General features: G+C 48.5%; 1 protein-coding gene across 1 annotated transcript; it reads right to left on the bottom strand.

Moving 5' to 3' along the window:
• Positions 1-1,081: 1,081 nt before the first annotated feature.
• LOC119163579 (calcium-activated chloride channel regulator 1) lies at positions 1,082-27,121 on the bottom strand. Its single transcript, XM_037415607.2, has 14 exons — positions 26,995-27,121; positions 21,690-21,843; positions 20,497-20,794; positions 19,341-19,447; positions 19,074-19,247; positions 18,252-18,376; positions 14,262-14,376; positions 13,038-13,268; positions 10,552-10,851; positions 8,629-8,853; positions 7,198-7,477; positions 5,463-5,624; positions 2,319-2,621; positions 1,082-1,557 (listed from the first exon to the last, which is right to left on the bottom strand). The coding sequence occupies exons 2-14, from the start codon at positions 21,840-21,842 to the stop codon at positions 1,142-1,144; spliced, it is 2,889 nt and encodes a 962-aa protein (XP_037271504.1). The 5' UTR covers position 21,843; positions 26,995-27,121; the 3' UTR covers positions 1,082-1,141.
• Between the last annotated feature and the right edge of the window lie 346 nt (positions 27,122-27,467).

A 27,467-nucleotide genomic window follows, 5' to 3' on the forward strand; every position in this document is an offset into this window, starting at 1 on the left:
CCTAAATATATGCATTCCCTTCACCATGAGCATAAGACACCAACGAGCTAAATTGCTTCAGAATTTTTTTTTACTGCGATGATTTGGTGAATGTCGATGTCGTAAAGTAAGCGTGTGGACAGAAATTCGCCTTATCAGTTGTTGACTCCACCGGCAGTGTTGCAACGGCCACATCCATTTGAGCCTCGTCTTCGGAAGAGGCGGAGGAGGACACGGTGGCACTCGCCGCCATGATTGGTATTTCGTCCGTCATAGTGATTCAAAAACCATCTACATGTACAGTTTAGAAAAGCAATGATAGTATAAAAACAGTTTATTCGTCTCACAAACCTTGTGTGGGATCTTTATTACAATAACAAGACCAACTCTTCTTATCATTAACAAACCATAACTCATTAACATCGACTGTGATGCGAAGCGAACAAAACCCTCCGTTTGTGACCACGTGGTCCAAAATCTGTGTATAATACTGATTATGTACAAATGTATAACAGCTATAACGCCGACCTCGCCGTTACAACTGCAGTCGAGATCATTAGAAACGACACGAAATCCGGGTACCTACTGCAGTATTGTGTGGTACATAACGGGACTAAGTACCTAGCTGTGACAGTGTGTATATGTCCATGCATGCCTATGTCTCGTGCAGAGCGTTTGGCGCATCTGTGATAACTCGGTAACGTGGACGAGTTATCTAATTACCACGTGTATATGTATGCGTCCGTCAGCTTCAAGGGGACCAGATTGTTCACAAGCTTTAAAATAAATATTGATTCGTGGACCGATCAATCTGGCCGATTACAACAGGGAACTTCGTAAAGGTGAAGATCCCATATCCGAATGAAGCTGTCTCGACGCTTTTCATGTGCTGTGTACATGCACCTGGTATTAAAGCGAAAATTTCTTGCACACTTGCTTGATTGATGTTTGATTGATTGATTGATTTATCAATTGATTGATGTTTAAACGCAATGGATTAACGATGTAACGCCATCGTCCTGTCGGGTCATGAAACCAGAACCTTGTAGTTCCCCCTACATTGTAAGACCTCGCGCCTATGCGACACATCATCACGCGGCTACTTCTTGTCTTATGGCGCCTTTAAAAAACAACGCACACACAAAACCTGTGGTACCTGTTTTCAGACGACGCTCCTGCGCCGTTTACCGACCGAGTACGCTACAAGGGCAACGATAACCACAACGACCACAGCCCCAGCGACAATGAGCCCGATAAGCGCCCACGTCGGCAGGCCCTTCTTCGGCTCCACGTGGGGCGGCGGCCTTTCGAACGTGACCCTCGCAATGTTGGACACCGACGAAGAGAGTCCCTTGTCGTTCCACACTCGCGCGGCGAAGTAGAAATCCACGAGCGATCGGTTATTCGCGACTGCCACCAGCTCGCTGGGCACAGAGGTCCGCAGTCGTTGCCTGGAGCCGACGGCAGCCGAAGTTATGTGGCCTTGTTCCGTGGAGTTGTCGCGGATCTCGTGGGCCTTGTCGAAGTCCTCGAGCAGGTTGTTCAAGAGCGTGCTCACCCGGAGTTCAACTCGAGAAGCTGCACGAATAAGAATCGTAATGCAGAAAGTCTGGATAGTAAAAATGAATACCGGTCATTTGGCGAGCTCGGCTTCTATGTCTATAACATAACGTCTCTCCAACGCTGCTGCTTTATCTCGTTAGACGTACGCCTTCTGGCGCAGCTGTCAGTTGTGGAATGCTATATGGTGCAGCCTGTCTGTCCCACACGCGGTTGGCACGTCATGACAACGCCATTTGTGTCATGTATGCGACGTATCGTGATTTACATTGATGCCATGAGCGAAAAGTGTCACTCTTCAATACTGATACGGAGTGCTCACTGATAGCAGTACAACTATACATGCTATGATTGCACCTAATCAGAGCGGGTACAGGGCTTAGTTACTTGAAAGGACGTACGCCCATGCAAGCAAAGTGAGTTCCACCATGGTGATGGCGAAACGGGAAGATAGGGAGCTTTTGTTACGCTTGGTCCCTTCATTGCGTGGGTCTCTCCCTTCGCGCCTACTCCTGGTGCCATTTTTGCATGTCATGCTTATTCGGCAAAATAGCTAGCTCCCATACACCACGAATGGCGTTACCTGGACGCTCCTGGTGAAGCATGCGCGCAAATGTACGCTGCGAATCCGTAAGTATACTTCGCTGTACAAGCCTGCTGTGCGTCTACGCACGTGTGTGTCTTGTGTGCTTTCATATTTTCTATCAGTTGTGCTAGATCCTAGTCCATACAGATTGCTATACACAAACAAGACCAACGTGCAACCGTGCTATACTCACCGTTTCCAAAGTTCAGGTGAGCTCCCGGGCAGGTCCAGGACAAGATGACCTCGTGCGCATCGTCTTCACCGACGAAAGAGTCGTCCACGCTCAGGTCCTGAATGGAACCCGGCGGTATCGTCGACGTGTCGATGTTGCTGGCGACCCGGAACGATCCCCCTTCGGCATGACGCACAAACTCGGGTGCTTTTTCACTGGACACGATTTGCGGCTCGGCCTCTTCGATGTCCTGGTCTATGTAGACGAACTGGTCGAATGGAATTCCTTCAGCTTCATTTATGACTGCCGTGGTAGCCGGGTCTTCTACATAGAGTACAGAATAATATGTAAGACAATCATACGATCAGGCCCGGAAAAGTGTTCTCGCTAAACTTGAGGATACTTTCGAGCACCAGATGACAGCAGTGCATGTAGCGCAGTTTAGTTGGTAACAACCTAACAGTAAATACAAGCTCCACCCATAGAACCCTGCCGCATTGGTCAGTAAACTATTTAAGAGGGACGTTCAGTGTGATGAATAGATTTTTATTTGAATGCAAAAAAAAACGGAGAGGGTCCTCATTTCGGAACACCTGTGACAACCTCTGCGACAGCCCGGGCCTGCTGAAGGAGCACCCGAGTGACCTCGGGGGCGCCGTCCCGAAGGGTATCTACCCACTGCTCTGGGGTATGGGTGTACCGAAGGATATGTGGGTGGGGAGGGAAGTACGCAGCGCTACATTCTACGAAGACGTGAATGGTAGTTGAGATAGCCCATCCCGGGCTGGGGTCCGTATAGCGAGTCGGGCATATTTTATGCATGAATCACATATTTAGGAGTTCGGGTAAGCTAGCCGGCGTAGTGCGAGAGAGAGAGAGAGAGAGAGAGAGAGAGAATATGTAAACACTTATTGCACAAAAAATCTGTGACCAAAGCATGAGCCCGTTACATGGTCGGCGTCCCTAGTCCGGGACACCACATGACGAGGTCGCGACTTAAGCCCGTCTCGTCAAAGTCTGTTGAGACTCCAGCGGGGAGCATTTGAGGCAGGGCCAGTTTCCCACGCCTCTCGGGAATGGGTAGAAGAAGGGGGCACGTGGGGATTTTTCGCACATGCCCACACCATGTGGAAGATGTCACAGGTCTCCCCACTGTGTGGGCACCGCCCAAGTGTTTGATGATTGCAGGACATAGTAGATTACGCGTCTGCAGGTGCCTTGAAGTTCGCTTATCCGATTTACTCAGCCCCTTTGCAGGAGCTTGGAATGACAGTGAGTGTCAAATCAAATCAAATCAAAAATCAAATCAAATCTTTATTTGTCTCAAAAAATATACACGCATTGGGACCGCAGCAGCGGTGTATTGGCCTCCGAGTCAAAGGAGCTCGGCTGAGGAGCCCGGTGGGTAAGCGCTCGGGCGACCACGTCAGGGTGGCCTCGTTACCACGTAAACTCTTATGGCCAGGTGCCCAACTAATGGGTTTCCGGGTTAGATCAGCGACAGCCTGTCTTATAATACGGCTAGCTAAGAAGGATATTTACCCTGCTGGGTGGTATCTGTTAATATTGTCTTCGAATTGTGATCTGCGGCAGCAAGCGCTATCGCCACTTCCTCAGCCCGCTCATAATTTTGTGTCCAGAAGAAGAGCCCGTTCACGTGCATTCCCTGGTGAACTGCAGCGGCCGCGTAAAATCCCTTGGGCCTCGGCCCTGATATGTCTACGTGGTAGGCCGGGAACGGCATTGTCTTTCAAGCGTACGAGCCCACACTAGTCGCCTGCTTTCGTGCGTGGGCGTGTACATGTTAGTTGGGAGCGGGCAGACCCAGAGCATTTGGCGGCCAAGTTCTGGAATACGCTCCGCCTCCTCCGGAGTGCAAGTGCGTTAAATGTGGAACCGATTGAGCAGGTGCCGCCTGGGTGACGTCTGCATAAGCCTCGCATAGTGATTTATGAGGTGCGCTTCCCGTATAGGAGTTGAGCACACCCAACGCCCTGAGTTTTGTGTTGGGGGGGGGGGGGGGGAGTAGCCATAGGGAGATCCAGAGCTTTCTCTGTAGCATCGCGGATAATGGCGTCAATTCTTTTCGGGGTCTTGCTTATTTGTGCGAAGGTGTGGCACAGCCTCCTCTCGTGTGAAGGATACCAGCGAGAGTTGGCATTGCTGTCATTGGCGTATCTAATGCAGTGCGACTCGCGGTTTGCTTTACAGTCGCGAAAATTTTACTGTGGCAGTGTGAGTAGCACGGGTACAGAAAAGTAAGGGTTATATCGTTCATACTTAAAATATGATCTTCGGCTGTGCTGCGACGTCAGAATGTGTGATGAAATGGGCCTGGACATCCATGCGAACAGCTTAAAACAAATGACGTGTATGTGTGTGTGGAAACACCCAAAGTCTGAAATAAGCGGAACGGAGATGACGTCACCAAAATTAGCAATTATGATTGGATACAAAACGTTTATTGAAGTTCTCTGTGTGTGCTGCTTACGTATACACCTAGGTCGTAGCCGATTGTAGGTTGTTTTAATGCATCAGATCAGGTAAAAAAGAGCTTTGTTAGCTGCACCTTCATTCAGTAAAATGGGCTGGGACCACGCTGTTAGAATAACCTAACCATGTCTAATAGCATGGCCTGTGGTCTGCCGAGGCATCGGCCGTGGAGCGCTGGCCCTTGGCGGCATGCTCGGCTCGCTGGACACCTAGCAGTGCTGAGTGTTCAAGCTGAGCAACGCAAGCTCGCCGCACTCGTGGAGACTGTCTCTGTTTGGGGCTGCACCACTGTTATTGTGTATACGGTCCCATAAAAAAAATTGCCGTTGGAAGAGTTAGTTGGTGTAGGTACGTATACGCTCGTCCGTGTCTGCCACGCCTTTGTGCACTATGTGTGCAAACTATAGTTACCTATACCTGGACATTCCTGCAGTACTATTCTCCAGAATGGCTCAAGCCGCAATGTCTTTACCCGTATGTTGTGTATAAATCCAGGTTAGTGAAATGATCATTTTAGAACACTTCTATTTGAAAGAGGGGTGCCGCGCAGAACTTCCTGTGACTCGTGCACTGATTTGGTATGCTGCATCTATGCGAAGCAGGATGCGAGCAACGTTCTTCTGACACGCGTTTGCCCACGATATTCCTTACACAATGTAAGAATGGACATACCTATCAGTTGCGGTGCGGGAAGACCTCCGGACGCCTTCCGTCCTCGCACGACGACGGAGTCGTTGCCGCTGACGACGCGAGCCGAGACGGAGTAACGGCCGACGCCGTCGAACTGCGTGAAGTAGGCGCTGTAGATGCCGTCGTTGGCCGTCACGTCAGCGCCTGAAATTCGAGAGTGTATTCACCTTTTCATAAACGCCTCCCTGGGCGCCGCCATAGCCCTCCTTGGGCTGTGCGAATTGGCGCGTCCCCTCGAAAATGCACTGACAACGCGGCGCCCTTAGCCTTTGTACTCCAGCGCACAGCCCATCATGGCGGTGTTTTTCTCCTTCCTGTGAAAAGGTGTATAGCGTCTAAGAAAGTGGGCACATGCAGGAAGACAAGTGCTGCGCCGAAAACAGCATAGGCAATTTACGCGCCATCTGCGTGAGAACTTGTCATGCTGTTGGGCTTTAGTGATGGCACGTGTTCGTAATATACATTCGATGTTAATATTGGAGAACTTGGAGACCCTTAAACAGTGTAACGTTTGAGCGCTGGACATTCGGCGTGACTTCGGCATTTGCTTAAGAGGGTACAACTATACAACGTATGCATACACGTAGGACGATTGCTAACTCAACATATATAGGGATATTGAAGGACTTCTAGCGATGGCGCGTAGGAGGTGCTTCCGGTACTACGCAGGTCTTCTCTGGGTCATTACACTGCATTAACAGGTTAACCAACATGGTGCACCGGGGTTTTCGCAGAATGTAATCCATTTCTACTTTATCGGGAACCTCACGGCGACGGCGAAAATGCGCCTCGAATGTCCTAATTTTACTGCTTTCGTAGTAAAAAAAAACAAATGTAACTGTAATATTATGTGGTCGAAAGGTCTGTGGTCTAGACCAGGCGTCGGCAACCTTTTGAGGGTCGCACGGCAATGCTGAAGGCGCTTTGCAGGCGAAGAGAGGAAAATTCGGTGAGTGTCAGAAATGCAAAAAAAAAAGAGACAGAAAACAGTGACATAAATACACGCACATGTGAAGAATTCGCAATTTATGATAATAAGATGCAAAAGAACATTTATTTTAAAACGTTTCCTCATTCAGGTTAGAAGTGACAAGGCCAATGAGGGGAGAGAAACGACGTTGATGCGGCCTTGCAGGCCAAGTGCGGTTCACGGGTTGTCGGCCTCTGGAGGCTACAATTCAGAGGAAGCACATAAAGTATTAAAAGTTTTGTGTAAAACAGTATACATAATCTTAAAGATGCCTAATTATGAAGGTACTGGTGTAGTGATGGTACCGCTGCTCTATCACTGAGTAAAAGCTTATTCACACGTGGGACTATAGCACAGGTCACGGACCATACGGGTCTGGCAACGTTCACACAGAATTCACTTCAACTGACACTGCAATTGCCTAACAAAATCAGCCATCGTCATGTTCCAGAACATCTGATTGGTTGAGAGCTAGTGACGTCAGTCGTGCGACTGGCAATCGAGCAGTAAGCGACATAGGCAAAGCAGCTGCTTTGCGTCCAAAGCGGTCATTTGCGACCGTGCGACTAGCACGGACGCCTGACCTATGCTGCATGGTAAGGCGTCCATGCAGCATAGGTCATGGACCTATGCTGCATGGTGCAAAACGACGTTTTCTTGATCAACTCGCTCTCTTGCCACCAGGTTCGCTGTGTTTCCCGCTCGGTTTACAACTTGCCTACACGAGATCGGAGACGTGAAACGTACCGAGTCCGTCGTCAAACAGCTCTACGTCGACTTCGTAAGGCATCCTGGGCCTGATGACGGTAGCGGTGACCTTGGCATGGAGGACCACTTGGGCGCCCTTGGTGACCTCCGCGTAGATGACAGCCTCCTTGGCGCTGTTCACCTCCGCTTGCTTGAGGAAAGCGCGCACCTGCACGGGCTCCGTGCAGCGATCGCCAGCCAGAGACGTGGCGCGCACGTGCACGTCGGCAGCTTCACCACCTGGAGTCTTTTGGGACACCACTAGAGTCCAGGTTCCCGGCTGTACGACAACGGAGGAGACAAAGTGAAGCATACTTGTGCACAACATAAAGGTCCACTAAACGCAAACCACATGCTATGTCAGAGTGAAAGGTGACTGCTTGTTAACTTCGAAAACGTATCATGCGCAGAAGTGCTCTATATCGGCGAATACAACTTTGCACGTTCGCGGTATATACTCTGCACAGGCGGATGCACACATGCTTGGCACAAGTAGGCGCGCACTGCGAAGTGACGTAATGAGCCGGGCGACCGGTGACCGCGAATTCGGAGTACATTGCCGAGTGTATGAGCGGCACTATCTCTCCAGTCGCGGAGGCGATCGGTTGCCGTGCAACGATCATCTGCGCGAGTCCTCCGTAGATTTGTCAAGCAGTATTCGACCATAGTCATCGAGAAATCAAAGTAAATGTAGGACACAGCTTGAGCCCCCAGTGGGACATTCTGGAACAAGAGCTTGATGAACTAGAACGCCCTCCAACGCCCTACAACTAATCACTACTTCCCAAATGACTCAACCCACGAGAAACAAAAAAAGCAAGGCATTACAAGTAAGAATGAAAAGGAAATTGGGCGTTTCAGCTTGGTTCACGCAAAAAAGGACTCGTCGTTACGTTTGACAAGAGCGCAAACGCACATATTTCGCCGGGTTTTTCCGAAGCGCCGACCTCCGGTCAGTTAAGGGCGGAAATGTGAATTGGTACGCCACACTGCCATTCTAGGAGGTGGGCGATATCGATTGCCCTAACGGTATGCGCACCACTAAGCTGCGAAACAAGCACTAGGTGTTTTCTGGAATAATATTTCAACAACCAACTAATTAACCCAGCCCCGGGCTTAGTCGGACTACTGCTGCTGCTGCTGCTGCTGCTGCTGCTGCTGCTGCTGCTGCTGCTGCTGCTGCTGCTGCTGCTGCTGCTGCTGCTGCTGCTGATGATGATGATGATGATGATGATGATGATGATGATGATCTGATCTCATTGAGGAAAAAACTTTTGAGAGAGGCACATGCCCGTTGTGCCACCCCCTTGCAACGCCACTGACCCTGGGGGTCAAGGTTATGCCATAGTCCCCAGCTACGGCAGTCCTCTCAATCTGATCGTGGTTCTGAGTCGTAAAACCCCCCAAAATGAAAAATCCTTCTTGACCTACCGTAGCGATGCCAGGTATTCTGAAGTTGATGTAACTTCCGCTCTTGGCTGCTGGATCGGACTCTATGCAGTCGTGGCAGATCTTGCCGTCGGGGTAGCGCAGCTCCGCCTCAAGAAGGGATGCCTTTTTGGACTGCACTGCAACGATGGTCGAGTTTCCCAGATCGGCGTCTACCAGGATCGGGAACTCTCGCCTGTCCGAAATCTTGGCCGCTTGCTCGAAGATCTAAGAGGTGGAGATGAAAGTCATGATCAACACAGCGTAACGACGGTGTATAGATGCAGTCACAGACCAAGCCACTGTGAAAAAACACCGATATGTTTCGGGACGATTACGGGTTTCTTATTCACATTAGGTGTGTCACTGGACCAAGTCAAGATGAAAGAATAACAGATATTTCGGGACCCACACGGGTTTCTCGTTGACATTAGTGTGAACAAGGAACCAGTCCCGAAACGTCGCTGTTCTTTCACCTTGACTTGTTAAGTGACTGCATCTACATCCTCATCATGAAATCTGACCAGAAGGAGTCGGTCGAACTCTTGACTACAACACACCTTCGCAACTTCAACATTACAAACCAAGTCAGAAGTACTTCCTACCGTCAGACACATACGCCCTCCTGGAATTAGCTGTTGCGTGGCGGCAACTTCAGACGAATTCATTGCTCTAGGCTTTTTCATCTTTCACATGTTCAACAACGCAAGTTTACCGTTTTTTTTTTCATGAATTGTAGAAGGCGTGTTCACAGGTGGCGAGGCCGACACAAGCGTAAGGCCGCCACCTGAATTCTGCTTGCCTATAGAAGGGAAAACACTTCACATGAATCGCTTTTGGCACGTACGCTGTCAGCAAAGACAATCCGATTGAAGAAGCGACAATGGAGAAAGAAAACGTATTAGAATAGCTTATTGAGAAAGTTATAGTACAGGCCAGTGGAGTAGCTAGTATTTTTTTTTTGGAAATGAAGGAAGGGGAGGGGTTGAATCATGCTCCATGTAGTTTCGTGCGCGTGTTTGTCCATGTGCGTGTATATACACATTTTACGTACTCTATATATATAAACAGTTCAAAGCACCCTACTGCCTACGCCAATGGCAGAGGTCCATGTGGACATCTGACAGAATATCTGGACTTCTGACAGTGGACTTCTGGGGAGACAATAGAAATGTTGAGCGCCTGTCCTTTGCTCTTTCACTTCTGCAGATAGTGTGAATTGTTAAACACGAACGAAGGAAAATACGCATACCTCTGAATCCGTCAAGATTCCTCGCAATTGTGAGCCCAACACTTCCACTCCATTGCACTGTCTTTATACCCCGATATCACTCACTGAATTCCACAATATGTACCCACTTTTGATGCCTTCCAGATTTCTGTTTTGTTCATTATAATCAAATGGTGTGTTGGGACGATACACTGAGAAAGGAAGCTAGACAAACAAGCGCCGACTAACAAATTGATTTATTGAATGATGAAATCAGCCGTTTTAATTAACAATATAAACCCATATGACATGCCAAAGAAGCTCATTTGATCATTTAGTAAACGCAGCGGTTAGTCTGCGCTTGTTTGTCTTGCTTCTCTCTTCGTGTATCGTTCCAGGGCACAGTTACGCTGTAATGAACCTTCACCATCTTGCCCAACTTTCCACACTGCTGACTTTTTTTGTTTTTATAGGCCCTCCTTCATACGGGAAAAAAACATTACTGATTCCAATAAACCATAGGTCGGCAAAACTTGTTGAACTCAGTCAGACTCACTCATGAAATATGTTTCGAGCTTCGGACTCACTCGGACTCAGAGTCACGAAAATATTACTGACCCGGACTCCCTCAGACTCAGACTCACGACTCGATCTGAGCCAGAGTGAGTTCGCTGACCTATGCAATAAACAGACAAGAACGACACCAATCAACTCACCACAACCGGTTTCTTGTCATCGTCCATCATGGCTGTGGTTGCGTCCAGGAAGGCCGACTCGAGAGCGATGGTTGCGCTAGACTCGCCGTCGCGGAGGGCGAAGGCCTTGCCTCCGGTTTGTCGCGCCAGCTCTTCCAGCCTCTCCGCGGCGTTCATGCCGAAGGCAATGGTGTTGACCACCACCTGAGCGTCGATCAAGTCGTTCAAAACGTCTCTGATGTATGGACTGTTGTTCTCTTCGCCATCGGTCATGAGGATGATGACAGAACCGGCAGCAGACTGCTCATTCGCCTGGAACATCTGGGTGGTGTAGAAGAGAGAGAAGACCAAAGACGTGACGCTTATAGGGGAACGAAGGCAGGGAACTTGATTTTATTTGTTAGACACAATGTTAATGGAAGTCAACAGACAATGAAGCCGAAGATTGTACGGGGCACGTTATTTGCGGTAACCATATCGTACTAATTACGGCATAATCGGGAATAAATTGCAACGTGTCACCGGCAGAGACCGAACCCGTCGCCTTCACATAACGTGTTTGATGCTCTAAAAATATGGTCGTTCTTCCGTTCACATTATCCAATATTTATATGCATGCACTTCCGGGAGTGCGTCAGCACCGCAGAACCGGAAAAGGTGATTTAAATGCATGTTGATTTCAAATGCACTATACTGTAACAATGTCATAGAAATTGGGGGAATCTCCCTCCCCTAATCATTTCATAGGTGCGATGTCTGTCTCGTAACTTCGCTTTGTCGGATCCATTCAGACCGTTGTGAAAAAAAATGTAATCGCTAATTTTCAGTTTTGCTTCCCCTCGACCGCTTGTTTCATTTGGATTCCACAAACAGGGAGGAGGAGGTGCTGTGGAAACACTTTGCGTGCCCCCCCCCCCCTTCCCTTACAACGACGAACAATTGCGCTTGCCTCTGGCTGTGGCATATTGTATTAATGCACGATTATTACACGGAGGATTGGGCAACCGGGCTGTCATCAGAAAGCCGTGGTAGACAAGTGGCACATAAGTTTACGTCATCTTCGACTTCATGCACGTGGTTGTTTGAAAATCGAACGTCCAGAAAGCGAACTTTGACGGACGATAGACTGTAGATGTCGCCCACGGCCTGAATGACGTGAAAGGCCTGGTGACGGCTGTACGTGCAGCTTGTATTTATTTTTATCTTGTAGTCGACTGTAGTCAATTACACTTCTACGGTAGAGGAGAGACCATTCGTTTAGCAGGAAAGCGCCTGGTCAGAGAAAACGCCCCGAGGGTGAATACAGCAGCAAGACGACCAGATGGAGCATTTGGTTAGGAGTCATCTTGTACTACTTTAAGGTAGGTAAAAAAGAAAAAGAAAGAGGCATCACCACGTTGTACGTTTGCTTTTCTTTGGCCCGTGTCAAGAGTTTGCACAGTATCGAAGTTCAAGATGAGTGAATACAGTCCTCGAGGTTATTTATCGATTCCTCGTGACGTCATATAATATATATCATGACGTCATAGCGCTCACCTTTCTCCGCGTAATCTTAAGTATCGAACAGACTTATAGCAAGGTACTTTGGCAGATACGCACACAAAAGAAGCGATGCTGCCTACTTCGAAGTTTTATGTACACCATGAGTTTATACGTGGCCTACGAACCTTTCGCTAGCGGCCTGGTAGACATATGTCTTTCTTTGTCCCGTATATCTTTTTCTTGCTGGAGCTCTTCGTAAGTTACTAGCATGTGGCTGCACGAAAACATTCCTTTCGTTACGCTTCTCATGTGGTAACCGTCCTTATAACCATGAAGCAAAACAGAAAAAAATTAAAGTTTCAGAATTGTTGCCAGATGTTGGTTGTTGTAGAGATCACTATCAATGTCTTACTCGAATACTGACGTCCGATCACCTAAGGAAGAGACCCGTTCGTGGTATATGGGAAGTAACTTATTTGAAATATAGAAACGTTAGCTCACGGCTTGTTGAAACTTCTGTCTCCCACTACAACCTTCTACAATGCCTCGTCCCTTAACTGCGGAACTATGACTGCAGCCCGCTCCATCGGGTGAACCTGATTGATTGGTTAATATGTGGGGTTTAACGTCCCAAAACCACCATATGATTATGAGAGACGCCGTAGTGCAGGGTTCCGGAAATTTCGACCACCTGGGGTTCTTTAACGTGCACCCAAATCTGGGCACACGGGCCTACACCATTTCCGCCTCCATCGGAAATGCAGCCGCCGCAGCCGGGATTTAATCCCGCGACCTGCGGCTCACCAGCCCAGTCCCTTAGCCACTACACCACCACGGCGGGGCATCGGGTGAGCTTTAGACCATTGCTATATATACACCATCGACGGGTCTATACGCGAGTAAAGCTTACTTCGACCGGTCCAATATCGTTTTTTTTTCAACGATGTATCAGCGGTTCTGCACGTCCCTGCCCCTCCCCCATATTACCCTTGTGTACGTCCATCAGAAGAGACACACGTGCTTACCTGTAGAGCAAGTCTCAAGGCGCAGCCGATGCACGTGCCTCCGTCAGCTTGTAGTTTCTCCACCTTCGCAACCAGCTCCTGGCGCGCTGACGAGTCATTTAGAGGCGTCAGCGATGATTGCTCGTACGCTGAGGAGTGGAAGACGACCAGTCCCGTTTCCAGGCCGACCGGTACCACATCCCGGATGAAGTGGCTCGCCGCTTCTCTCAGGTGCCCGATGCGGTTGTAGTCCTAGAGCAAAACAAAGGACAATTAGCCACATATGAGCCTTGTGTGCATGGCTTCGCAAATTTTGTCACGAACAAGAGCCAAGCCTGACTTACTACGAGCAGAGTCCTTCAACACTTTAGTATTGAAGACTTCTGCTACGTGCCAGCAGATAGGATTTTGTTTCCCTGAATTGTTCCTAGCACTTTCTCGGCCTGAATATTCTGCTCCTTACTGAGTAACTGCCTTTGTAAGTACTGGAAGAATTATCTCTAGAAAGACCGTCCTCTCTTTCTTTCTTATTTTCTCTCTAGTTCCGAATCCGCCTTCATTTTTTCTGTGCCACGTTCTGCCCTTTTTTTTTTTGGTAGGAGAAGCTTCACGGGAGGGGGTGGAGGAGTTACTTCGGGACTACCATGCTCACCAGAACAAAGGCTTTTGAGATCGAAAATTGCGCCAGGATTCTGCCAGTAAGAATATACAGCGAAATTTGCACATGGCTAAAAAAACGATAAACCGTTCGGCGTTGGTGTCGCGAGTGGTCTCCATTGGCTGTGCGATCAGTCACATCGTTCTCAGCATCGCACCCAAGCACGTGTGCCATTGACTGCGTTGTAAGGGACGTCACTCATCCCGTCGAATCCGAGGCGTCGAATCAGCCGAGAACGCGCGCATCCACTCCTACTACGATCCTAGAAGAGCGCCGAGAGAGGAAGCGTGAAAGAGCTCGCATTCGCCGGGCCGATGCTGCAGTCAGGGCCCAAAAACAGGTCCGGGAGGCCGAGTGCTGGTGTAAATTAAGTACCGATGATCCGGCAGCCTCGAAAACCGCGCTAAATAGCGAACGATAAATCGCGAACGGGAATTTGTATTCGAAGTTTACGCTTGAATATGTGCAAAGAGACAAAAAAGGAACTAAGGTTCAAGTCTAGTCTTCCTAGTACAGCTCATGACAACTCGCGACGCACCACGTTCTTGACCTAAGAGTGAGCACGTTGTAGGACAGATGCAACTTACCGCCATGCTGCCCGAAATGTCAAGGGCAAATATCAGCCTGCCGAGAATTCCTTCTCGTTTTTGGACTTCGGTGAAATTGACATCGACGTTCCTTGAGAGGTCGGCAGGAGCGATACTGCAAAAAAAAGAAGAAGGAAAAAGAAAAAGAATGATCAATCTCGTGTTGAGTGTGGAGACAACTATTTTGCTGGCTCAGTGAGCAGAATAGAAACCCAACGCGAGGGCATAGCGCGAATGGGTTGAACGAGCACGAGTGCATTAGACAAGCCGGCCAGCGTTTCGATGAGACTGTCTGTGTTTGTCAAAGGCCAGTCTGAACAACTTTACCCTAGTCAGCCTATCCGCACTTTGAGTTTATATACTTCGGCTCTCTCGACGTGAGAGGGCGCAGTATCTGGAAAATTCCGTTTGTATTCCCGCATTTAGCCAATACCGGTGAGTTCTCCCCTCCCCCCCCCCCCTCCTGTTTTATTTTATCTTCAATTAAACACTGAAACCTAAGCATCCTGATGATTCCTCGTTACGAAGAGGTGTATCTATTTTTCTCTTCAACATCCCAGCAAAAAAAAAGGTCTTACTCTTACCACGACTTTTTTATCGTTCGATGAGGGAGTGACTTAGCGAGTGAATGAGTGAGTTCCAATAAATTTCCAAGTTGGGTTACCGCCAATGAGATGACCAAGTGGCTTGCAGCACCTTCCTTGGTCAGACGGACCACCCAGATTTAGTGACCGAATCCTGGGCTGAGCAACGCAGCCCGCCAGCGCGCCTGAAAGGGGCTCATTGGAAGCCGCGTCCATAGTTTCAGCAATGCTTGCTGGATACTATCAGAGAACATGTGACCAATGTTGGTTGTCTGAAACATAGCGGCTATAAATAACCTTCGAGGGAGGCGCACGAATGGTAATCATTATTATTGTTCGTACAAAAACAAGGCAAGAGGTGCCACTGCCAAGTACCACGTCGAGCTGTCCACACGGTAACTAATACCATAGCCTCCTATATTTTTTTATGCCCGCGCAGTGGAGCGGCGGAGGCCGTCCGCTGCCCTTTCTCTTCCTCCTCGATTTACGCCTGCCTTCTCCGCAAGGGGCGCTCGCACCCCATACTTGCCTCGGCAAGCAAAAGGAAAGAGGAATGCGGCAATAATGAAGCACAGAGCGTTGTGGGGATACAATAGGTATGAGGTGCTTCGAGGTCTGTGGAAGGGTGTAATGGTTCCAGGGCTTACTTTTGGGAACTCAGTGGTGTGCATGAGGGCAGAGGTGCAAGCGGGAATGGATGTAAATCAAAGGACTGTGGGACGCCTCGCGTTGGGTGCTCACGGGAAGACGACAAACGAGGCTGTAAAGGGCGATATGGGGTGGGCAGGTTTTGAGGCGAGGGAAGCGCAGAGCAAAATAAGGTTCGAAGAAAGGCTAAGAAATATGAAGGAGAGTAGATGGGCAGAGAAGGTGTTCCGTTATTTGTATAGGAAGAGCGTGGACACACAGTGGAGAAAAAGAACTAGAAGACTCACTAGTAAGTATACGGCTGGTATTGTAAGCCGTATGTCAACAAAGAGCGTTAAGGGAAAAGTCAGGGAGGCGGAGAGGATTTACTGGATGGCAGCTATGGAGAAAAAACCGGCTTTGAGTAACTACCGAAAGGGCAAAAATGAAATAAGGAGGGAGGCATTTTACGATAATTCAAGGGGAAGCGCTTTACTGTTTGAAGCGAGATCGGGTTGCCTTAGAACGCGTAGTTATAAAGCAAGATTCAGTAAAGAAGAAGAACAATGCACATGCTGCGGGAAAGATAAGGAAACGGCGGAGCATGTTCTGATTGAATGTGGAGATATCCACCCAGGTGTACGTTTGGGCACGAGCCTACAGGAAGCCTTGGGTTTTAGGGACAACAATGGAAAGCTGAACACACCCGCGATTGAAATAAGTAAGAGACGGTTAGAGTATTGGTGGCAGAAAATTAGATAGAAAGGACAAAAATAAATATTGGAAAAATAAAATATGGACAGTGTGCCGTAAATGGCAGAGAACTTAAGCTGAAAATTTACCTTTTTTTCTATTAAGATAGAATTTATCGAAGTAGAGGCATTAGGCCAACATAAAAAGAAAAAAAGTTTTTTTTTTTTTTTGTCGAGCCTGGTGGCATACTTGTCACCACCCCGTTATAAAGGGGACGCTCATAGCATCCATCCATCCATGCCCGTACATGCTCTTGAATGTACCAAGCATAGTCAGCATAGCAGCAAAGTTCGCTACGCTGCAACGTGTTGAGGCACCTCGAAGCCCTCGAAGTACCTACAAAAGTAGCTCTACAAGCAAAAGTTGTTCCTTGTCCGTCGTGTTTGTCGCAGGTAAGCTTGTGTGTCTTGCGGAAGCAACGGTTTTAATTATGTTTTTTTTTGTTTGGACTATCAGGGAAGCATGACAGAACTATCAGACAATGTGTACAGTGCTCGCGGAATAAAACGCGGCCTGTAAAGATTCAAAAACAACAAATGGTATATGCAATTTAACGTGACAAGAACGCAATGTCACTGCAAATCTGACCGCTAATGTTAACGTGGTCTCTGGTGTAAGTGTAAGAGGCAGCCCTACGCCATCGTAGCACAAATTCGGAACGCTGCAAGCGGAAGTACGTTTAATACATAGCTTTATACTGTCGCTTTTAATTCCTTGATCATTTTACACTGAATTATTTACATGAACGTTTATTGTTCTAACAGCGTTCTGATCCATAATGTTCAGTGCCACTGAATGAAGCGACCGTTTGTTTACTATTCTACGGGTCCATGTGTGAGTTGCTAGCGCCGTCACAATCTATATTGTTCGCTACGCAAAAAACTGTGATTTACGGTGCAAATTCATGCTGCATTACTTTTCACATACGAATTCGGTTTTCTATCTGCAGTGTGGAATCAGTAAGGGTGTTCTGTACCCGACAAGATGCCGTACTGCTGCGTACCACGCTGCAAGTCTTCGAGCAAACAACGGACGCCGGGCATATCGATCCACGAGATACCAAGCGATCCGGAACTTCGAGCGAAATGGCTAAAGGTCATTTCTCGGGACGACTGGGCACCGAATACGTCGTCGTGCTAATCGACTGTATGCAGCCGACACTTCGGTTCCTCCGACTTCAAGGAGGGCTGCAAAATTCGCAAACTCAAGAAAGACACTGTTCCCAGCATTTTCGAAGAGTATCCTCCGTAACTGCAGCCTCCGAAAAAGAGAGAGGGAAGCGACGCGTTTGTGAGAAAACGCAAGGCAGCTGCGCCAGTGAACACACCACCGCGGAAACGAAGAGCAGTTGAGAGCCAACTGGAGACCCCTTCACTTCCTCGCAATGACTTGCCGTCCGTCGACGTCGACTCTCAAGATTTATCACCGATGGATTGCACCGCAAGCGAACTGCCGCTACCTCTGGAAAACGACGCAAGCGAGCACTGTCCACCGTCACTCTGTCCACCGTGCAGGTGGACAGAGCTGTGCAGGTGTCGTCATTATCCTCGGTTTCAGCAATGGACAAACGAAAATGGAGACGTATCCTGCATGATAATTGAAAGCCACTAGAATAAAACTATTCTAGCATATTTAATTTTTATTCCCACCAGGGTCACAGCGGGATGCAAAGATCGCGCCGCGCTGTTCGCGTTTTTTTTTTCTATCACCCCTGTGCATCATGAAGAAACACCAATGCAACCTGCGCATTTATTTTACAGCTCCATCTCTAATACGAACGCAAGTTTCTCTCCAAAAGCACGCGCGCAACAGCGTAGTCGCGTCGCCTGCTCTGGGAGTGGGTATGGGGTTACAGCGCCGTGTGGTGGCGAGCGCATGAAATAGAAGGTACGGGCGGGGCGCCTTGCTCCGCTCCCGGGCCACTCGGTGGGCATGAAAAAATATAGGAGGCTATGCTAATACATGATCTTGCCACGAAACTTGAGCTACGAAAAGTCACCTGCGAGTGACCAAATAATCTGCTCACCCATTGAAATCATCGTTGGCGCTGATCACTTCCCAAACAGATTTGCGCTCACAAAGGTGGTTGTGCTTGTTGGGGGCGTGAGCGTTGTGCTTCTTGTCACCGTCCTTGTCACAAAATTCTGTAACCTGCGAGATGTAGAGTGTGATAATAAGTTTACTTCTAAGCTGTAAATTATTCAAGAGACAGCATATTCAAGTAGTGAATTATTTGAGAGAGAGATGAGCACGTTATCATTTGAAAAACTCTATTGTAAGTTTCATCGTCATAGCTTCAATGAACGGATACTATTAACGTCTAAGTCACACTGTCTCCTGACACTGCTGAATTTATATCTCTACGCTGGAGAATTTTCGAGAATGCGGGAAGAAAAAGTGTCCTATACAGACGGCGATGCTAAAGGCATTTTAGGCGATGACTACAGTCGTCCTAACAAGAGGAGAGAATTCGGTAACACCCGTGCTATCCATCCATCTCCTATTTGTTTTAGTGCTGCCTTGCGATTATGAAGACATGCATATTCGATATCCCAGCCGCGGCAGCCTCATTTCGATGGAGGCCGCGGCCCGTATACTGCGCGATTTCAGGGCACATTAAGGAACACCGGATGGCCGAACTTTGCAAAGCCCTCCACCATGGCGTGCTTCAGTAATCACATCGTACTTTTTGGCACGTAAAATCCCAGATATTGGGACGCACAATCTAAGGTCATTTGAAATTTGAAGTTTGTTCTCCTCTCTTTGAGTACAGTGAAGTGAATACACGCAATAGGCTGCAGAAGAGGGATCCACAATCAAGGACTTCCGTGTACGATTATATACTTACCCCGTTGATGTACGGCATAAACATGATGGACGATGTGACCGGGTCCTTGTCGTTCCTCAAGAACCGGGACTTGCACAGGGACGAGACGCGGCATCCCTTGTAGATGCGGCACGGCTCTCCGGAATCCGTGTACACCTTGAACTTGTGATGTTGCGAGCAGGTGCTGGCGCGTACCTGCGCCAAGCAGAGCACCCCTGTGTCGAGGCAAGTCCGTGCTTTGTGAAGGCAGACGCGCGCTGCCGAGTTTCTCGAGGCACGCAACCTTACCATGCCAAACTCGCAGTAGAGGCTCGGGTACCGGTAGCTCTCCGGGTCGCCGTACTCGTCGAACACTCCGTACCGGAAGTGGGCCCATTCGTGCACCATCATGTAGGCTGCAATCAAAAGCATGTCTTTGTGCGTTTTTTTTTCAGGTCTTCGAAACGGACAAGCAAACCCTGAGGGCCCAGGCTGGCACATGCGCCGAAACTTCCACAAGCATACCCAGAAATATATATTCTCTCCCTTATTAGATTCTACAGGACCACTCGAAAAGACGTTGATGGAATTTATACTCACATGAGCTTAATGAACTCAAGTTCATCACGAATACTCAAACGAGCTGGCTTGAACGCGAATCGCTTGCGTCAGCCCAGCCGGGTTCATTTAAAATAAATTTCATCAAAATTTTACTCGGGACTCACTGACGCTCGCACTAGCACGTCACTTTGAGACTGAGTAACCCTAACTGTGAGCGAGTCGTAGAAGGTTTGCCGAGACCTACACCAGACACGTATTCAGCATGGTACACCCCGGGCAAGCTGCCGGTCAGAGGTCAAGCGATTGGCGTTGACTCTGATAATTCCCGGTTTCACTCAAATTGTGTTAGAAAAGCGAAATGTACTACGTCAGCCAGCCGTTTGTGCACTCCTAAACATCGCCAAGCAACAAGTTCCGCTAAAAAGGCAAGTTGTTCCTCGACACTGCCAAATACAGATGGTATATTAATATGGGAGACGGACTCGCTCGCTGGGTTTCGTGCCGACCGGTTGTGCCTCCACGATCTCCGACGACAGTGCAGCTCTGGCCGACTGTGCTCGCCCTACGCCATCTCCTGGCGCCGACAAGAGCTCTCGCCGAGTGGTGCCCCGTCCTCGGACTTCTGCGACCGTGTCCATCTTTTTTTTATCTCCTCTTTACTTCCGTCGTTTTTAGTCGTTCACTCTCCCTATGCCTGGCTCTCTCCTTCCTACCTCTATCTCTTTACCTTTTAATCCTATCCTTTTAATCCCTCCTTTACCCCCACCCCTCGTGAGCTACTGTTGAGGTGTCCTCCCCCGGAGAGACAGTTACGGGGCTCACTTTCCTCTTCCTTTTCACTTAACATCACTCACACAGTATGGGAGACTATACAGGCGACATAGTGGCTGATGGAAGTCCTCACCTGGACTGCCGTAGACCTCGGTCATGGAGCTGTTCATGTCGCTAAGAAAGCGTGGCGTCAGGTGGACGTACTCGCCCCGCTCACCGCACCCCCGAGGCTGCAGCGTGTACGGAGTGTCACCGTACTGCGGGTTCGGTGTGGCAACCCTCACGTCGGCCACCGGGAACATGTTGGCCGTGGTTTTCCGTGCTTGTGCTCGAACGGGCCACGTGTCAGGTATGGCGATGGTCACGCTGCCAAAGTGGACGAGGCCTCGTGTCGCCCGGTGGAGAAACGCCGACGCAGAGCGGAACAGGGCCTTCGAGAAGCAAGTTAAGTGCGATCATACCGTAACCGTTTAGAATAGGAATAGCTATAGCTCTTATTCATAGAATAGCAATGGCTCTCATTTAGAATAGTTTAGAATAGCAATAGCTCCTATTGGTCTGTTACACAACACTTAAAGGGAAAGTCTTCGAAAAACAAACGACTGTAACTTTTCTTCGCAAGTCGCATGACTGTCACGCATGGCACTGGAGTTAGAAAGTAGGCGGGGGGGGGGGGTAATTTCTAGTCATGTAAGGGAAGTGCTAAGTCTACTGCGCATTCTCAATAAGCCAGACCTGACCCGTCAACGTTTGATGTGCAGGGCCTTGACCTTGAAGGTTTCGACGGCAACGGCAGCCGAATATCTCTGATGCTGCGTCGCAATAGCACTGTATCTTTATTCCGTAAAGCCAGGAACCGATGGAAGCCCGCCGTCATGTCAATTTCATGAGTTAGCAAAACGTTTCCTTGGGGCAGTTGGTTCATGACATTTGAAGAAAGAAGAAGTAAAAAGCAACACACGGACATGGAAAGAGCTGACGTAGAGTACGAAAATTTCCTCCTTCAGAAGCCAATTTTATGTTTGAATTCATTGCGAAGCCCGTTTTATTGGACCAGGTCAGTCGCTAGGAGTCGGGATGCTACTGCGGCGAGACTTACTCCCCAATCTAATGGAAGCGCCTCTAAGCACACCTATAGCACTCCATTTTTTTTTTTTCAGGACATGAAAACTTGCCCAACCATGCGTGCAATGTATGACCACGTTTAGGCCCTCCAGCGCACGGCCGCCTCTGTGGGGATTCAAACCCAATACCTCGGTGCTGTTTTACGGCGCCCATGCTACGACGCATGCTAAAGAAGGAGAACATGCTGTGGAGGCAATGTACCTTGATGTTGTCGATGATTCGCTCGTTGGGCTCCACAGACTTGTCAATGGCGACCACAATGTCCTCATAGGCACCCGTCTTCTTGTCGATTCGAAGGCCATGACCGGAGGACCATAACGCTGCCACCACGACGAGCAGTGCAAGCAGCCTCATTCTGTGAGAGAACGAAAAGAACAAGCAGCCTCATTCTGCGATTTGTAATGCACGAGTGCGCTTACTTGGGCTGGCTTATTCATGAACATTGTTGCAGGACAGTGCAAATAACGAAAAAGCGAACGCAGGATACAATTCTGTGTCATTAAAGATTCCCCAAGAGAGGGCAGGAAAGAGAATAATAAAATGACAAAAAACAAACAAACATGAAATGCGCAAGTTAAACTGACGGAAATATTTGCAGACACGGTAAGTTGGGGCTTCTCTATCCACTTTCACATACAAAGGCACGCAACATACATAATGGATGGTTTAACTCAGTCGCCTAGGATACGGGGAACCCAAGCTAAAGTTTGGGCGTGACGCCCGCGCGGCCGAGCTGCGCGTTACCGGGGATAGACAACTGCCGCCGAAGGCGGTTTGTCACCGGACTCAGCAGCGGCAGGGACACGTGCACGCATGTTGTCATCGTTCGAACCGGAGCACTACAAATAGACAAGTATATTTACTGTTGTGACGCCCTGCGGGCTTAACCCAAAATCTCGGCGCGTGCGCAGTAGATGGGGTGGCAGTGTTGTGGCGAAAGAGTGTTAAGAGCACTGGCGAACGATGAGAGCGGTGGCGCCGCTCGGCGTTACTTTTGGAAGCCTGTTGCCATAACGTTGCGGGGTGTATAAGAGCATGGCGAACGATGAGAGCAGTGGTCTAGCCACCCTATAGCAGTGGCGCCGTTCGGCGTTACTTTTGGAAGCCCGTTGCCATAACATTGCGGGGTGTATAAAGAGCATGGCGAACGATGAGAGCAGTGGTCTAGCCACCCTATAGCAGTGGCGCCGTTCGGCGTTACTTTTGGAAGCCCGTTGCCATAACATTGCGGGGTGTATAAAGAGCATGGCGAACGATGAGAGCAGTGGTCTAGCCACCCTATAGCAGTGGCGCCGCTCGGCGTTACTTTTGGAAGCCCGTTGCCATAACATTGCGGGGTGTATAAAGAGCATGGCGAACGATGAGAGCAGTGGTCTTGCCACCCTATAGCAGTGGCGCCGCTCGGCGTTACTTTTGGAAGCCCGTTGCCATAACATTGCGGGGTGTATAAAGAGCATGGCGAACGATGAGAGCAGTGGTCTAGCCACCCTATAGCAGTGGCGCCGCTCGGCGTTACTTTTGGAAGCCCGTTGCCATAACATTGCGGGGTGTATAAAGAGCATGGCGAACGATGAGAGCAGTGGTCTAGCCACCCTATAGCAGTGGCGCCGCTCGGCGTTACTTTTGGAAGCCCGTTGCCATAACATTGCGGGGTGTATAAAGAGCATGGCGAACGATGAGAGCAGTGGCGCCGCTCAGCGTTACTTTTGGAAGCCTGTTGCCATAACATTGCGGGGCGTATAAGAGCATGGCGAACGATGACAGCAGTGGCGCCGCTCGGCGTTACTTTTGGAAGCCTGTTGCCATAACATTACGGGGTGTATAGGATGTAACACGGTGCGAGCAAAGGAAATGCAGGTGCGATTGTTACTGGAACGCCTCTGGGAACACGCGGAGCACAGCTCGATTGTTCCGTCCTCGTGCGTGCTGTGCCGTGTAGTATTCCCATTCTGCAACCGTGCTTTTCCGTTCACACGGTTTTCTCTAGTTGCGTGCCGTAACCACTTCGACAAGAACACGTCTTTTGCCCACCCTCTTAGTGACTCATAGGCGTTTTCTTTTTCTTTTTTGTAGGTCCAAATCTAGTAACTGTGATAAATATGGCTGGAAATGAAAGTGGGCATAGAACAGAAAATAAGAAAAGGGAAGAAAAAGCTCACTGCCGGTAGGCACTAACCCGCAAACATAGCTATAGTGCTTAGCATAGAAAATATCATCACAATCATCATCAGTCTGACTACGTCCACTGCAGGACAAAGGCCTCTCCCATGTTCCGCCAGTTAACCTGGTCCTGTGCTTGCTCCTGCCAATTTATACCCGCAAACTTCTTGATCTCATCTGCCCACCTAACCTTCTGTCACCCCCTAACTCACTTGCCTTCTTTGGGAATCCAGTTAGTAACCCTTAATGACCTGCGGTTATCCTGTCTACGCGCTACATGCCCGGCCCATGTCCTTTTACTCTTCTTTATTTCAACTATGATATCCTTAACCCCCGTTTGTCCCCTAATCCACTCTGCTCTCTTCTTGTCTCTTAAGGTTACACCTACCATATTTCTTTCCATTACTCGCTGCGTCGTCCTCAATTTGAGCTGAACCCCCTTTTATGTCTTCACGTTTCTGCTCCGTAGCAAAGTACCGGCAAGATACAGCTGTTATATACCTTCCTCTTGAGGGATAGTGACAATCTACCTGCCATAATTTGAGAGTGCTTGCCGAATGTGCTCCACCCCATTCTTATTCTTCTAGTTACTTCAATCTCGTGGTTCGGCTATGCGGTTATTACCTGCCCATAAGTATACATAGTCTTTTACAACTTGAAGTGCACTATTACCTATCTCGAAGCGCTATACTCTTTCCCGAGGTTGTTGTACATTACTTTCGTTTTCTGCAGATTAATTTTAAGACCCACCTTTCTGCTCTCCTAGTCTAACTCCGTAATCATGAGTTGCAATTCGTCGCCTGAGTTACTCGGCAATGCAATGTCATAGAAAATATGGGGGTCAGCTTTCGGGTGGACCTTAAGAGAACCTCTCAAACGTTTTTTTTTTCTTTTGCTACTTTGGATGTGTATAAACGCGCACACGTAGAAATAAACACACGAACATACATTAACGTTTCTTCCCTACCACACATACGAAAAAAAGAAAAGAGTCCACCTACTCGGCTTTTCCTAGATCTTGCAAAATTTCAATCCTGACCAATTAACTAAATTCATTCATTCGCAGCAGACATCAAGATGCAGGGCTGACGCCACTGGGAGGGGGGGGGGCGGAGTGGCGCCCCCACCCTCACGAGTTTCTTCCTCCCCCCCGCCCTCATTAGACCCACGCCCCTCTCCGAGAGTCAATATGCAAACCATAAGGGCCCCACATACCTGGTCCCTGCATTAAAATGATGGTGGAACTGTTCCACCAGACTGGTACATTAGAAGCAATGAGGCACTGAGCGTGTAGTTTCGCGTTTCTTCCATATAAGATCTCCTATGTATACATCTTTATCAAACAGCCTTTAATAGGTTCACTCCGGTCGTTTTTATTTCTTTTTGCGAATATTATCACGTACGACGTATGCAAACATCGTAGCTCGAGTACGTATTACTTATCTCTAACTCTATAGTTCAGAGCAGGATGCATCTGTCATCCTCACCGGGTCTTTGAAATCATTGATAACGCTGGCTTGACCTGCCTTAGCGGTCAAGTGGTTACGGCGCCTCACGGCTGACCTTATACTGTGGCGGGGACCGAATTCCAGCCGCTGCGGCTGCATTTTCATGGAAGCGAAATTCTACAGAGCCCCGGTGGCTCAGGTTGCCGCCCTGGTTGCTCATATCCTGCAGGTGTTCGCCATTTTCAGAGCGCTCCAAGACGGCGTCTCTCATAATCACATCGTCGCGTTGGGATGTAGCACTACGGAACTTAATTTCGTAAGTTACGGGCCCACAGCCCACAAGCCCGTAGTTTAGGGCATCCCCAGTCCCATCTCTGCCACTTTATTGGTAGGGGCATGGGTGTTTTAGAGCGAATAAATAATGACTCATTTCTGTCCTCATTCACTCATTTTCTGTCCTCAATCACTCATTTTCTGTCCAAGCTATGTACAGCGGGTGGATGTATTTAAGTTTTCGTTTCTGGTGCGATCTATTGTTGACTGGAATGCGCTTCCTCCCGAGGTACTTACAGGATGTAGATCCTCACAGGATTTTCAACGACGGCTGGACTTGTTTTTTGCCTAACATTGTTTGTGTATTGTTAACCTGTTCACCTCCCACCCCTGCTACAGCCCGCAAGGGCTAGCAGTATTGTAAATAAAAAATAAATAAATAAAATAGGTACTTTTTCTTCCAGATAGCCAAGACCATCAGCAAGTGTGACACCACCATATATAAAGGAATGTTTGTCCCCCATCTCGCTCCCATATGTAGGGTAGCAAACCGATAATCCTGAACTAGTTCACCTGTTCGCCTTTCCTTCTCTACGATTTCTCTTCTCTTGGCTACGGACTTTGAAGCTATAGTACGCCAACACTGGGAAGCTTTTGATGGGTTAAATGTCCGGTGAGTTGGTATTAACACGTCAATATAATCGAGAGTAGCGCAACGAAACAGCACAACAGAACGTTACGCAACTCGCGATGAAATTAAGTAAAAATCTGTCCATAGCAGAGTACTGGCTGATACTGCAGCTCATAACCGAAGAATCTTTCTGGTTCATAACTCAGAAAAGTAGCACCCAAACTGTTATTTTGTGTTATAATGTAATAATTTTTGCTGAGGTTTAACGTTCCAAACCACCGCGATATGATGAAGAGACGCCGCACTGTAGGTCTCCCGAAATTTCGTTCACCCGGGGTTCTTCAACGTGCAAATAAATCTAAGCCCGCGAAAGCATTTTCGCCTTCCCCGAAAATGTGACAGCCGCGGCCGGGATTAAATCCAATTGGCTTTTTTGTTATTTATTTATTTATTTATTTATTTATTTATTTATTTATTTATTTATTTAAGAAAACTACGGACAAAAACTTCAAGCAGAGTTAGCAACATACACACAAAAGTGCAGAGGAAACAATGTTGCTTAGTGGTTTTCACATGTTTTTTTTTTGGTTTAAGACGTAAAGTTACGATTAAAAATGCAAGTGAACAATATTATATAGTTAAATTGGCGCCACGAGTTTATGAATTTGGCCCCGCCACGGTGGTCTAGTGGCTGATGTACTCGGCTGCTGACCCACAAGTCGCGGGATCAAATCCCGGCTGTGGCGGCTGCATTTCCGATAAAGGTGGCCGAAATGTTGTAGGCCCGTGTACTCGGATTTGGGTGCACGTTAAAGAACCCCAGGTGGTCGAAATTTCCGCAACGCTCCACTACGGTGTCTTTCATGATCATGCGGTGGTTTTGGGAAGTTAAACCCCACAAATCAATCATCAAGTCTGTGAATTTGACCATGTTTTCTTTTTTAGACTGGGAAACGAAATGCGAATGCGTGTACCACACCCGGTGTGGACTTACCCGAAACAACTTGAGCCCGGTATTCCGAAGACCGTTCCCGGCTGCGCAACCTCAGCGACCGCTTTCCTCTCTTGGCGACGCAAGCGAAACTGTCTGTCGATGCCCGCCGACGAGTAAGGATATAAGGTGCTTCAGATTCACGCAATAAGGGGTCAACAAGTGGTCACCGTGTCGCAATCAGCGGCGACCCTGAATTCACAGGTTGCAGCTGCGTCGCAGCGATAAGTTGCGACGATATCGACTCTTCGCGTTTCCACTAAAACAGCGCTCTTGCGTCGGTGATAAAACATCGTCGAAATATGCCGCGCCACAATTATATATAAAGGTATTCTAATAAATCGGCCTACCTGCTGAAACAAACAATTTAAGGATAACGCGAAATAGGCGGACCAATCTATTGTGAACAGGCGTGATGCCACATTGACGTCTTATCGTATAGATGCTATACATGTCTGTACTATCATTGCGTCACA

This window comes from Rhipicephalus microplus, chromosome 9 (genome assembly GCF_043290135.1).
Source record: "Rhipicephalus microplus isolate Deutch F79 chromosome 9, USDA_Rmic, whole genome shotgun sequence".
Taxonomy (NCBI): domain Eukaryota; kingdom Metazoa; phylum Arthropoda; class Arachnida; order Ixodida; family Ixodidae; genus Rhipicephalus; species Rhipicephalus microplus.